General features: G+C 45.4%; 3 protein-coding genes across 4 annotated transcripts; 1 reads left to right on the plus strand and 2 right to left on the minus strand.

Moving 5' to 3' along the window:
- Positions 1 to 4709: 4709 nt before the first annotated feature.
- Positions 4710 to 5456, plus strand: LOC145487747 (uncharacterized). Its single transcript, XM_081466568.1, has 2 exons — positions 4710 to 4938; positions 4984 to 5456. The coding sequence occupies exons 1-2, from the start codon at positions 4710 to 4712 to the stop codon at positions 5454 to 5456; spliced, it is 702 nt and encodes a 233-aa protein (XP_081322694.1).
- A 2061-nt stretch (positions 5457 to 7517) lies between these two features.
- LOC145487721 (uncharacterized) lies at positions 7518 to 11558 on the minus strand. Of its 2 annotated transcripts, XM_081466546.1 has the most exons (7): positions 11113 to 11556; positions 10661 to 10756; positions 10434 to 10526; positions 10147 to 10247; positions 9722 to 9874; positions 9374 to 9496; positions 7524 to 8707 (listed from the first exon to the last, which is right to left on the minus strand). In XM_081466546.1, exons 1-7 carry the CDS (start codon positions 11177 to 11179, stop codon positions 8561 to 8563), a joined length of 780 nt encoding a protein of 259 aa, XP_081322672.1. In that variant the 5' UTR covers positions 11180 to 11556; the 3' UTR covers positions 7524 to 8560. The 2 variants fall into 2 exon arrangements, with proteins under 2 accessions (XP_081322678.1, XP_081322672.1); XM_081466552.1 differs by lacking the exon at positions 10147 to 10247 and having other exon boundaries at positions 7518 to 8707; positions 10434 to 10531; positions 11113 to 11558.
- On the minus strand, positions 11197 to 13275 carry LOC145469088 (uncharacterized). Its single transcript, XM_081453071.1, has 4 exons — positions 12037 to 13275; positions 11851 to 11945; positions 11488 to 11613; positions 11197 to 11222 (listed from the first exon to the last, which is right to left on the minus strand). Exons 1-4 carry the CDS (start codon positions 12699 to 12701, stop codon positions 11197 to 11199), a joined length of 912 nt encoding a protein of 303 aa, XP_081309197.1. The 5' UTR covers positions 12702 to 13275.
- Positions 13276 to 14584: the final 1309 nt, after the last annotated feature.

A 14584-nucleotide genomic window follows, 5' to 3' on the forward strand; every position in this document is an offset into this window, starting at 1 on the left:
GTTAGCGAAAAAAGTGAGAAAAGACCTATTTGGAGTATGAATCCCATTTACTCGAGGCGCGTGAGACTTATCCCGATACGACGAACGTATAAAGGCGGATCGATATTCCCGTCCCGATCAAAACGCCCGAACTATCGTTGGGTGCAGTCGGCCCTGAGAAGGAGACGAAGACGACGACGTAGACGATGACGGACCTCGTGGCTCATGCCCGGTCGGCGGGGGTTCGTAACCCTCGCCTGAACATGTTCAGTACCCCTCCCACGGATGTCAGCATGTCGTCTCGACGTTTGGTGAGAATCAACCCGTTCAATACGGGGATCAATCCAGTGACCTTCCAAGTCGATCCTCAAGAGGACTTTATCGACTTGAACGAGAGTTTCTTCGAAGTTGAATTGACCGTCAAGAAAAACGACGCTACGAATCTGCTGACAGCGGATGTCATAGGACTCGCCAACAATCTTGCCCACACCCTCTTCAAACAGATCAATGTGAGATTGAATGGTACTCTCATCAGCCCCCAGACGGATACTTACCACCTCAAAGCCTACATCGAGACACTGTTGAACCACGATCGAGACGATGGTGAATCGATCCTGACACCCAGTGGCTGGTACAACGTCTCGGTGTACCCGACGACGGAGAGGCCGATGAATTGACTGCCAATAAGCTGGATACGACTCACGCCAATTATGCTGAATTACCCCAAGATCTCAAGAACCTAGTACAGGGTCGACTCCAGTTTCTGGATGGAGATGCCGTGACTTTGAGGTTCAAGCCTTTCCTGGAAGTGTTTCATCTCAGCAAGTTACTGTTACCTGGCGTACAGATCCAGATCGACATGTACTTCAATACCCCAGCCCTGTGGACCGTCCGATGGGCCGGTGCCAATACTCTGAGACTGACTGAAGCCGACGTGAAAGTGAGATTGTTCCTGTCTCAAGTGAGAGTGACTCCCTCGGTGTACCGAGAGATCATGACAAGCCTGAAAGGTGGAAGAGTGGCCACTTACCCCACGGTGAGAGGTGAAATTCGCACTTACTCTCATCCCAACGACAATCGTCATTTTGAGTGCAGCAATCCTTTCCACAGTAAACTACCTAATAGACTAGTGGTGTTGTTGATGAAACAAGCTGCCTTCAACGGAACCATCACCGAGAGTCCGTTCAATTTTGGAAAATTCAATCTGGCTTCCATCAAACAATTAGTGAGAGGTGAAGAGTACCCCTACGAGACCTTGGAACTCCCACACGATGGGGACAGTAAAGATCAGAGAGGCTACTACAGATTCCTCCAAGCCTCAGGAGCGTTGTGCAGGGGAAAAGGAAACATGGTCAGAAAAGTGGATTGGGGACACGGCAAGAGATGCAACATGTTTGTATTTGACAACACAGCCAACGGATGTTTGGACAGTCCAGTGTTGAACCCCAAGCAGGAAGGTGAACTGCGTCTGGTGATCGATTTCGGAGCCAATCCGGGAGAAAACCTGACCATCTTGTTGTACGGCGAATTCGAGAACTTGCTGGAGATCAACGAGAACCGAGTCGTCATCTACGACGTGTACCAATGAGAAGAAAAAAATGGAGAAGGTAGCCTTGAATAATATACAATTGGATCATTTGGCACGGACGAATCCGTCCCTACGCTGTGTATTTTACGGCACGGTACCTTGCGATCGGCTTCCCAGGTCACTGCCCCAAGAAGGACCGACCGCTTACATCGTGAACACGGACCCTCACGACAAACCGGGCGTGCATTGGATCGCTTTGTGGGCCGACAAGAACAAGTGCGAGATACTGGACAGTTACGGTCTACCGTTGGACGCGTACGGAACCGCCGAACCGATCCAAGAATGGTTGGATCGTCATTTCAAGTACCAGATTCCCAACGGCAAGAGTCTACAGTCCCTGTTCAGTCAGAGTTGCGGCGGTTACGCCCTGATGTTCCTGATCGACCGAGCCGAAGGTCGTGACATGAACGATTTCTTGAGTCGTTTTAAGAAAAACGAGTTTGTGGAGAACGATCGTAAAGTAGGACAGATGTTGAAACGTTTGATCGTGGACGAGTTGGATTGGCTCAAGATTTGTAAAACCCCGTGTCACCAGGACACGTGCGGTTCCTACGGAGGAGTGCGTCATTTGTTATAAAGTAAGCCGTTCGAAATAAAAGATGTTCATTTTGAGAAAGGATGTTGCGTGGTGAAGTCAGATGGTTCCATCGATTCTTAGAACTGTGTCGAGAAGAGTATAAGAAATTGCCCTCGGACGATCCTCTTCGACAGGTCATGGAACGCATTTTGGATTGCGACAGTTACCGTCGAGTCCGATTCATACTGGACCGGGAAAAAGATCATTGGCTTCGATACGTTCTGTTCCACCTGAGTATCAGAGCCAGACTTCAAACGAACGCTAGTAGAGATTACAAGTGTTACCCGTATTGGCACGTTCTTCGCTACGGCAATAAGTCCTTACGCCATCACTTTGTGAGTGCATAAAAAGGTGCGACGGAAACCCAAATCGTTCATTATGGAGTTACTAACAAAACAAGACACTTCATGGATCTTCAGTTTCGAGGGCATAGACACTTGGACGACGTCATAGCCAGGTTAGAAAAACGCTACGGAAAATCTGGTAAAAAGACGCCTCAACCCAGTGCGGCTCATTTCAAGAAAAACCAACCGCCAAAACGACGACTCGATCTTAAAATACTTCAAACCGCGAGAAGACAAGTGTCTTTTCAACCGCCGGCTGTCCTTGACACCCGGTGAATTACCAGCTACTGTGACCACCCGCAGAAAACGCAAGAGAGCCGCCACCACCATGCCGGGTCTTTCCGAGAAAGAAGATAGGAAAAGAAGAACGAAAAAGAGGCATTGGTACGAAGACAAGTTCGGAGATTTGAGTAAATTCGCCAAGAAACCTCGAAAAAAGAGATCGGCGCCTGCCAAGCGTCCCAAGAGAGCCGCGGCCAAGAGAGCCATGGCCAAGATCAAGAGTCGTGCCAAGAAAAAAACCATCTGTTTCAATCGTAAGGTCACCCTATTGGGTCTGCTGAGACGCATCCCGGCCGTCAAGACCCCATTGGCCAAGTTGTTCGGATAAAAACGGAACGTCTCGAGACCGTGGACCATTTCAAGATCATGGAACGACGCAAAGCGTTTCAATTTCACACTCCGTCGAGTTTGTTGATAGCGGGTCCGTCTGGGTGCGGTAAGACGGTGTTCACCACCAAACTGCTCTTGGAGAACGGCGACTTGTTCCAACAAACACCGAAGAGTATTCATTACTGCTACGGATCGTGGCAAGATGGTTTCCAAAAGCTCAAGAAGGGTGGGGTCAAGTTTCACGAAGGCATCCCCGAAAGCGAACAGTTACCCCGATGGTTTCCTGGAGGGGGTGTGTTGGTCCTGGACGATCTGATGGACGAGGGTGGTAACGACAAGCGCGTGTTGGATCTCTTCACCAAACACTCGCATCATCGGAACATCACGGTGCTTTACCTGTGCCAGGATCTATTCCCCAACGGAAAATTCGCCAAGACCATTTCCCAAAACGCTCATTACATCGCGGCTTTCAAGAACCCTCGGGATCAGTTGGGGATACGAAATCTAGGTCAAGGTCAACTTTATTTAGGCAGGGCGGCCCAATCAGCACTTGGCTGGTATCAAAAGGGGCCCTGCGTAAATTAAGACTACATTAAATTTCTATACATAGAGATTAACGTTTACAATTATAAAAAATTAAAAATAAAAACTACTCTCTAAAATAAAGTCTAAGAAGATTTTTAAAAATGGGGAGCGATGTTGCTTCTTTTATTGTAGTGGGTAAATTATTAAAATGAAGCGCACCAGAGTATCTGAAAGTCCTTTTCCCTAGCGTTAACTTGGGTTTCGGCAAGTGCATGTCGTTGCTTTTCCTCGTGTTGTAAGAATGAACGTTGCAATTTCTAATAAAATAATCCGACAAATATGGAGGAGCTAAATTATTTAAACATTTAAAAACTAAAATGCATTTGTGGGCTTTTCTTTGGGTTTCCAAATCCACCCACCCTAACATTTTAAAAGATCCTTCGATTGTTGCCCTCCTTTGTATAATGCGTGCTGCTCTGTTTTGCAGACGTTGCAAGCTGTTACTGCAACCGATTGACAGCCCATCCCATACCGTGTTAGTGTAATCAAAAATCGGCTGAACTAAACAATTATACACGCATTTAGCAGCTTTTAGAGTAAGGTAGGGTCGTATGCGTGACAGCAGGCCGAGACGTTTTCTTACTCTCTTACAAATCTATTACTGCAATCGTTTCCCACGCAATGGCAGGAAGTGTTGGACACGTTTCGAAAGGTCACCGATCGACCTTACGGTTACATGCTATTGGATCTTCATCCAGCCAGTCAGGACGATCAACGCGTCCTCAGCCATGTGTTAAAAGACGAAGGATTCGTACGATGCCATCAGTTTGCGACACCGTCATGTTGAGGAGCGAGGTCGAGTGGTTTCCGCTTTTCATCGTCATATGCAAGACCAGACTCAAATACTGCATGAATCCCCATGAGCTGGACTACGAACCGATGAGACAGGTCACAGAATGCGAGAGTTACCGTCAAGTACGGTCCATCATAAACGCATATAATGGTGAAGGTTTCGATGATTTGGTTCATACGCAACGAGAACTCGCCGAGAGGAAGATAGAAAGACAGAGGGGAATGGATAAAAATGAGCTCTTATGGTAGTGACGATTTCAACCTCTCGGCTCTGAACGATTATTCGCCTTGGGGGACACCGAATCGGACGAGTACTCCTATTCCGCCTGCAGCGGGTGTGGGTGTGAGTCTGAACGCTCTCTCGCCGCTATCGTCACTGGCGACACCGCCCCTGCCAAATGTCTCGCCCGTCGGAGTAGGTACTCCTGGCTCGAGTGCGTCGCAGACCAACGTCACGGCGGGTGTCGGTTGTGCTGGATCAGTGGCGCGCTCCAACGTCACGGCAGGTGTCGGGGCACCCCGGATAACTTCCGCCACACCTTTGGCACACGCTGTTCGAGGAGGGAAACGACCGAGACGCGTCCCGCGTCGAAATACACCGACGTCCTCCAGTGATTCCGGCAGCCGCAGAAGAAGTAGCGCTAGTGGTAGTGGAAGACGCAGAGGTAGAGGCAGAGGCAGAGGTGGAGGCGGAGGCGGAGGCGGAGGTGGAGGAGGCGGAGGTGGAGGCGGAAGTGGTAGTGACTCCACACCTCCTTCGTCGATTCGATCGGGTCGAGGAGGAAGAAGAAGGCGAGGAGACCGTGTTCTCGACCAAGCCCAGATGCAGCAACAATTGGAAGAGATTTTGCGCCAACAACAACAGACGGCCGCGGGTCGTCGCATTGCGGGCATCACAACCACCAACACGATTACGACCACCTATAAAAACGGACAACGTCCTACCGTCACACGCAATTCTACCAGTGTACGTAACTGAGAACAACCATGAGAAGACGCCGTCGTCGACAGAAAAGGAGAAAGCAATGGGGCGGTGCTCTTGCGAATGCCTTGTCTGCGATGTTACCCATTGGCAAAGGGGCTGCCTTGGGATTGGCCAAAGCGTTGGGTGGCCGCGCCGTGAAAACAGGAATCCGAGCTGGAACGACCGCTGCCATTGGTGCTGCGGGAGTAGGCGTGGGTCGAGGGATCCGAAGACTTGTGAGACTTAAGAAAAGACGACCCCCTCGCCGAGGAAAAACCATTCGAATCAAGATGTTGAGGAGTGGAGTCGAGTGGTTCCCCTACTTCTTGCATCTATGCCGATGCTCTCGCTCTTACTGGGATGCGACCAGCATGGATCACGAAGACATGAAACGTATCGCGGACGAGTGCGATAGTTACCGACAAGTCCGGGACATCCTGAACCAATCCATAGAAACCGCCTTCAAGGACGAGATCTGGGAATACGAGCAACAGGCCAAAAGGATCGAACGTCCCGATAGAAAGTCAGACTACGTTTGGCACTGGTTAGAGAAGAGTCATGAGTACTTCTGTATGTTTATGGGATGAACCTTTCAACACCGTGGTGGATTTGGATTCCCTGAAACGTTTGGACGTTTTGTACGCTTTCTACCACAAGTATTGGTGGTGTCCAAGGCAGATGTTCGGTTACTACAAGTTGTGTAACGCCATTCTCAACGGACTGGCCTTACTGACCGTGGCCGTGAGTATCGTCTTGGGATCCGTGTGGAAAGACGGGTACACGGTGGTAGGATTGACGGCTTTCGCCACCGCACTGAAAGGATGGAACGATTTCAAGAAGTATTCGTTCAAGATGGACATGGCCCAATTCGCTTACACGACGTACGAAAAGACGCTGACAGAACTCAGGAACTACGCTCTGGGTGGTGTGGAGGAATTGGATGGGTTTTTGACCAAGATGCAAACGTTGGACGACGTGGTGACGGATTTCACATCTCCCACGTACGACCGATACGTTCGAGACTACGACATGCGATTTCGTCACGTGCCGCTATAAAAAATGACATCGTGGTAATAATCTTCATTCAGAACCAACATGCCCAAGATGCCCGGGGATCAACCGTCTGGACCGACTAGCCAAACAACACGACATTGATTATTCCAGGGCCAAGAACTTACAGGACAAATGGAACGCCGACACCAAGATGATCCAAGCCATCGACAAATTACCCGGACGTAAAACCATGACAGAACGCATTGTTAAGAAAATCATGCAAACCAAGAAACGTTGGAAATTGTAAACTTTATTGTTGTAATTAAACAAGGACCCGCGCTATATAAGGAGCCTTGGACTGGGCGAGCAGTCAGTCATTTCACTCTAGACACGGAGCTGTCAACATCTCCGGGTCGCGCGATACGCACGGAGGTCTCATATCTGCTACTAGTGCTGCGCACAGTGCTTACAAGACTAATAAAGGCTGTCATTCCGTAACTATTTTTTTTAAATCGAAATATCTGACGCGTGGAACGAGTCTGTACAATGTTGCGTGGAGCTGAAAATAATGCCAATGGAAAACGGGTGCAGGTAAGTAAATATTTTTTTTCTGTTACATCGATTCTCTCTGTATCGTTTGTTAGCCTCTAGAGCTGTATTTCACGAATGTCTTTGTTACCTTCATACGTAGGTAACTCTTGAGATTGATGAAAGTAAAAAGGACCAGTTTTTTCGTCTCCTTCAAGAAATTCCAGAGGTGGCCTGCGAAGTTGTGTCCGTACGAAGCATCCAAAGTGGAAACGGTTAGTAGACTACAGTTCTAACGCACCATTTACAACTTATAACTTATTATTTACAACCTTCACAAACTCGGCTTCTCGAAGATTGCAGGAAAGACTTCAGCCAGCGACAAAAAGCAGAAAAACTGTTTGACAATAATTTGACCGTTTTGATGGAGCAACAGTTTTCGAATTGCGCGCCTTTTCTCAGTGATAACAAATGGAACTTGATTCCTCGGTGTCGAAGGTTACATCATCCTGCTTCCGGCGACACCTAAAACATTCAATGTGGATTTGTACCGTTCATGTATTTTTATTAGAGTAGTGGGAATCTCTGCTCGGGCGGAATTGTTTATAGCAAGGGAACAGCTTCCAAATTTTTGGTTTAGTTTCCCAAAGATTATGACATGGTCTCCAGTTGTCATAGAGTTGTACCATTGATATGTATCACATAAACTACATATGATCAAGTGGATATTTCCAGGACTGATATGCAATCTTGAACAATTCCCTTCATGTAAGTTGATTTCCCTGTAACAATTTGGGATTATCATAAGAGGTTGTGTGTAGGACTCATTGTACTTACCCTTGAGTTGCCCCTGTTCACTTCCATCCGAATTTTTATTCTAAACTTTTTTTTTTTCTACAGCGAGGAAGCGCTTTGCCGTACCAATCGATGAAGAACCACTACGGCCATCACCTGTTCGTCTCTTTCCTCGAAAAAACGACGAGGCCGTTGCTATTTTCCCCAACAATGAGTCTAGCGTAGCTGCGCCGCCCCAAGTTCCAGAGTCAACCTGTGACTTCTGTCTCCGAGCTCCGTGCATCACATCTTCTGAATTCAAACCAAACGGAAGATGTGATGCACGCATAACCAACCACACAAAAAGGCGAAAAGACTATAAGTGGTATTGGAAGACCCTCAAGGACAACGGGCTTTGGGACAACCCAACGTATCTGGAAAAAAAACAACAACTGGGTTGCCTTATTGACGACGTTAGAGAGGTTATGCCACATTGCGTGATAAAGGACGTTCGTGATAGGTGGCCTAACCCCCCTAACGTCCCCTATCAAGGGCATCGTCGCTCGTGAGAAGCGACATTAGCAAGCAAGCTCTTTCTTGTGAGCGTCAGTTTCATCATGGATAGACCTCACTTTTCGCTTCCAGCCCAATAAATCAACGCAGTTTAACAGTTACTTGACATGGTGAACCTTTTTTGTTTTTCAGTACAGTGTCAACAACTTCTGCAAGAGTACTTCTTTTTTTCTTCATACACAGTTTTGCACGGCATCTAAAACTACAGCATTCTAATTTTACACTCGTCAGCCTTCAAGCAACGGACTGAGTTACAATGAATTATAAAAAGTTGTCCATATGCCATCCTTGAACTCGTAGGTTTTATCTGACAGTACCCTGTGTGGGGCAATTCTGTCCGGTTGGCGACTGGTCTGATAGTACTGTTCAGATGTGGCTTCACGCAGCACATTCTCATTCTAAAAAATTGAAATAGAACAGGAAAATAATACATACCACAGCAACCAAGGACAGGTCATGTACTTCATATGCAACTGTCCATTGCTGCTTTCTTCAGTTAGCTTTAATTTCTATTTTTCAATAAAGGGAGCTAACCTGGGGTGGGGGGGGGGGGGGACTCCCATGTAAAAAGGATGGGGGTGCTCATCATACCTTCTTGGGGTTAAAATAGTAGTTTCGGTTCATCTTAGGGTGTTCAGCCTCAAAAGGTCCACATCGGGAACTTTTGCACTACCTTTTAGGTTAATGAGCCAAAAAAAATTTGACAGGACACAATGTGTTGTCTTACAATTGGTACTTCTTGAGGGTGAAAAGAATTGCAAGCCACGCCCACGACATAGGGTCTTGGTAACTGTTAGGGTTTCTTTTTATGCAAAATTTTCGGCTAGCACTCCTGACCTTTTCATATGGGAATCCCCCCCCCCCCCCCCACCAGAAAGTTGATGGTAAAGATAATGATAATAATTTGAATAATAGTTATAATTAACAATTACTGGTCTATAGTGGAATTTCTATAACAGTGAAAAGAATAAGTGTCCTTGTGTGGACGTTCGTTATCCTCTGTCTATGTTTTTCCACTTTTTGTGAAGATACACGAATACAAATAAAAGTGTTGTGGTACATACCCAGTCAAGAACTGCAAGCTGCATTCTCATTTCATAGGTGTCTTTACGACTGAAATGGATGCGCTTCTGTGCATAAATAAGCATCACCATATGCAGTGATTCTATCCAGAAAGTATCTCGGCACTACAGTAAATAGAGGTAATAAGTTCAAAGTTATGCCATTGAAGAAAGCTTTTGTATTGTAAATAAAACATGTATAGAGCCAATCTCTCTTTCTTAGGTGGGAGTAATGTTGCTGCCTACTCGTGGACTTTCCACATTCAGTATGAAATATAGTGGTTATTTGTAGATCTGTGAAGTAAAGATACAATTCCATACCATAGATATTGATGTATGAATTATTATTACCAAGGCATAATCTTCAGCAAATTTGTAGATGTTGGTACCCACTATAGCCTTCCGGTATGCTGCAATAGCCTGTTCAGTAACAAGAGGTTTTTTGCTGCATACATAGCCTTCTTGACGACACCGAGACTCCTGATGGCAATTTGAATGATCCCCCTATACCACACAGATAAAATGAATAGAAGAACCATTCAATCATCTATACAATTTTTAGTATGTAGAGTCATGGATTCTGAATCAGTAACTTGTACAACCTTGCTAATGACAAGGTGTAAAGGGGTCACCTGTGGGGTGAGGGTAATAGAAACTTACATTGTCACAACAGCCACTAACCACTCATATCTACTTGTGTCCTTGGAAATAATCTCTTGTTGTCAGAAAATTAAGATAACAATTCAAATGTACAAGTTCCTAGTGAACCCTTTTACCTGGTAATGGTCTACAATGTTTACTATGTATCGCCTCAGCTCATCAGCATCACCATTGCAATTCTTCATTGCATAATAGATATGCGTCTTCGTGCACTTCACTGTCAAAACAATGGCATTTTTAGAAGGTTTTTTAACTTCAAGTAACGGTACTGTAATTCATAGGATTTGCACCACACAATTTAAGCAAAGATGAATATGACATACAAACAAGCCACTTCGAATGCAAAGAGGGCCTTTGCAGAGCTTATGTTAGTTTCAGTTTGTATCCTACAATGGAGAATTACCTTTGTCAGACAACTCTGCAAACCATGATCTCTCTGAGTCCCTAACAAGCCCACTGGCAACCTTTTTGATGGCCTTCTTGACACCCTTCCCACCTTTATTAAGGAAAAGGAAAACAAGAACTACCATTCCTTATCACAGAGACTAAAACAGACCATAGCTACTAGCTTGATGCTGATTACAAGCTAATCCTTACTAGTGAAACCTAGTAATTTGGTTGGTGACCTACCATGCCAACTGTCATATGAGTTCCTAATCCCTTTGGTTGCAAGCCACTGCCTCAATGCCGGCACATAGTCATGTGCAACTTCACCAACACGATGACCTACAGGTGTTGCAAGGGTCAATACAAGAGTTTAGCAAAGAAACATAGGCTTTTAGACTTCATAAAACACACAGATTATACATGTGTGAAACAAGTAGTATTTGCATAATATTCATGAAACATTATTCATAAGAAACCAGTGCGAGAAACCCTCCTTTCTATGTGTGACAAACACCTGTTCAAAATAAATATAGTCTTCCAACATCTTGGAGCCACACAATATTTTTGGGATAAATCCTGGCAAGAAATATAGGTACTGTGATCATTTACGAAAAGCCATACATATCCTGCATCTAATTATGAAGTGCTTATCATTTATGAGAAGAGTGCACTATCAAATCAACATTACAACTTACCAAGAGCTGTTAGAGAATCTATCACTGCTTTAGTCATGGGTACTTCTCGAGATGCTGCAGACGGCATATCTTCTTTATCCCAATTTAGGCAATAAATAACTTTCTTGTTTCTGAAAAAAAAAATTAAGAGAATTATCAACAATGCCACATGTTAGGTTGTATTCAAGCAGAGATGGTTATAGTTCAAAGTCCCCATTGATAAGATAAAGCAGAAACTGTGGTGTGCTGCGCAGCTCGGCTGGAATCATGTCTAGCATCTGTTATGATGATCTAAATTTATGAAGAAGGAAACAAAATTCCATGAAATTTAATTGAATCAATAGTTCACAAACAAAACAAAAAAGTGCAGAAATTCCCGGAAAGGCGGCATCATACCTTGGAAACATACATCTCCTTGGAGAAGATATTGAGCATCCTGCTGTGCTTCCGACCTAGTAGCTTCCTGTAATTTTATCTCATACCAGGCTTTCACAGCATTCTTGTATCCTAAAGAAGTGTATACTGGAAAGAGGGAAAAAGATCAACTGAAGTATGTTCACAAGAGAAAAATAAGCTGCATAACTGGTTCCCTCATGGCAAGGAAGAAGGCAATGAAAAGAAATAAACTCTATGACACTTTTTCTAGAAATTGCATGATCACTGATGAGTATAGGGAATTTTTGTGTAGTACACCAACTAAAGTATAACAATACTGCTATTGTCAGAGAGGATTATTGTATTTCAGAGAAATTGTAATACCGGTAGTAATGTCCACATTTCCGATGTGAGCTGCCTTACAAGCACTGACATACTGGGTCTCGGTAAGGCCAGAACTGATAAATCCATGTAAAACCCTAAACAAAAATGACAGCAGTGTTAGCTTACACAAATGTCAAGTTCAAAATTTTCGGAAATTCAAATATAAAAAATTACTTATACTTTTACCTCAAATTGGCTGTGTACTTTCCGCCGATGATACTGCTGGAATTCCATCGAAGGGAATGACCGGCCACGCAGCCCACGCTGACGAGCGCCACATGTCCATGCTTTATCGCATCGAACGATGGCAACTCTAGAGGATAGCCACATAAGGGACACCTTCCGCCATATTGTGCCATTGTAGATATGAGGTTTCGCACCGCATCGTTGGATGAAAGAAAATAGTCTTCGTTCTCCGTACTTTGGGTGTGGATATCGAACTTTCCGGTTGTATTTTCACCGTAACCCAAAATATACGGATCAGAGATATCCGTTTGCGTTTGTGCATCTATTTTTTTCGAACACGAAGGAAAAGGTTGTGGCGAAGGTTGTGGCGAAGGTTGTGCCGAAGGTTGTTGTATCGTAGACAAAAACAAAGATTGACTGGCTGTGATTACCATCTGACTTCGTTCGAACTCTTCGAATGAGCTCAGCAATCGTTCCATCATCAAAAGGTTACCCATTGGTGTACGACTGGTTATACGTAAGGCACTTTTAACACGTTGAATTTTAGCTTTCAATCCCTCCAAACGCTCCTCCATACCCGCTTCAACCTCAAGCTGTATGCTGTACCTAATCCGTTGTGCACGAGGAGGCATTAGTTTGGGCTTCTTGGAGAAAGATTCCGCCATGAAAAATCCAAAGCACCGAAAAATAGTTGATAAGATAAAATAGCGCCTAAGAAGCAAAGACAATGCGTGCAAACTAGCTCGATTCAAAGTGGAAGTTGTGGCACCACAGCACGACAGCTTCCGCCATGAACCGAACCGTCATTCCCAAAAACGCATATATTACATCATGCCCTTTTTTTGAGCATGCCAAATATTGCATAGAAGATGACATAGGCATATTGAAGGCTCAACAAAGCAACGAATCGTCTGCGAGGAGTCTGTGAGCGGGTGCGTATGTTCAGGGATTGACAGGGACGGTTACAGGCGGGAAATTCAAATTTCCTTCGCTAAATTCTTCAATTAGCGCTAGAAGGATCAGGATTTTAGTACATTTCTGACTTAAATTCACAATTTGGGTGGTTCTACACTCGCATTAAGTTCTTAATGTGTAGGTTTTTATTTGTTCCATTTCAGAGTGGGTTTACCGCATCTTCCTCACTGAGTCCGCCATCTTTGATTAGGACTACGAACAAAGATTGCGTGACAAAGAGGGGGAGGAGCTATGCCTTTTATAGCGCGGGTCCTTGTTTAAAGAAAGTTACACTCTTTGTTGTTTTTCAAAAAGAGTCTCTTTGTTTTCTTCTTCAACTCTCGCACGTCATGCCGTTGTGGTACAGAGTATTCGAGGCATTCGGTGTCACAAACAAACGTTCGAACCTTATTTGGTCCCCGAACGTCGACGAAGATATGAACAACAACCGAAACCTAATTCTGGAGGTGAATTCGAACACTAAGAAGGGGGTGTTGAAATAAAACATGCGATACACCTCCATGCGTATATGATCGTACGAAATGACATTGAGGGGAAAGAACACGGTGCCGTGAATGTACATGGGACTTCGAAACTCCGAGGATCGCACAAAGTCCTCCATCTCGCGATAGTACTGGAACCACACCGTGATAGGAATGGGATAAGGCAAATGATTCCAGGAACGCGTCAAGGAATTGTGCGTGTCGAAGGGTTTTCCATGGTCTCTCATATAGGTAAGGGCGTCATGAATCATTCTGCGATGAGTGTCCACTGCGAACGAAAAAAACAGTGTCAGGTCCATAGTCCGTCCTCATGGTAAAGCGAGGGGCCACCGGGAAAAGGTAGTAGACAGAGCTCTCGAATCTCAATATCCCTTCGTCCTTCCACGCGTCTAAAGAAGAGTCTGAACCTTTGAATTCGGATCAAGTTATAAGTATAGTAAGGAGTATTGTAAATGAACAGACGGTAAAAAATAGCTCTGACCTCTCGGGTCGGTTCCACGGGGAGACGCACACAACCGTGAATGTACAGGTCTCGATCCCGATACAGAGTCACGAAATTTCTGAGAAAGGTATAATAACGTCGCCAAACGTTAGGGTCTAAGTCGTACGGCAAATTATTCCACAAGTACGACCCCTCGCAATGGCAGTGGTCAGGTCTACCCTCACTACGATATCGCTCCAACTCTCGATCCATTCTAACTAAACGATCATTCGCACCTGCCGTTAACTGGTACTCCTCATGATCATCTTCCTCGAGTTCCTCGTCGGTTTCCAACACGACCTCAGGCTGAATATCGTCGATCACGCGTCGGCAGTTGCCGCAGTTCATAACCCGTCCCTCCATCTCCTGGTAACAACGTCGATGCATGAACACGCGGCAGCAAGGAGTACGCTGGCACGATGCCAGAGAATCGACGTGAATATCTCTCTGACAAATAAAACACACTTGTTGAATCGGTGTTTCTTCGGGTATCTGACCCCGAAGGCGACGACTACGTCTCGGTGGTTCATCGTCGTCGTGTGATCGTGCACGACGCCGACGACGTACTCGTCTTGGTGATTGTTCGGGGGACTGACTTCGAGGTCGGCGG

The sequence above is a fragment of the Orbicella franksi genome, chromosome 1 (assembly GCF_964199315.1).
Source record: "Orbicella franksi chromosome 1, jaOrbFran1.1, whole genome shotgun sequence".
NCBI classification, from domain to species: Eukaryota; Metazoa; Cnidaria; class Anthozoa; order Scleractinia; family Merulinidae; genus Orbicella; species Orbicella franksi.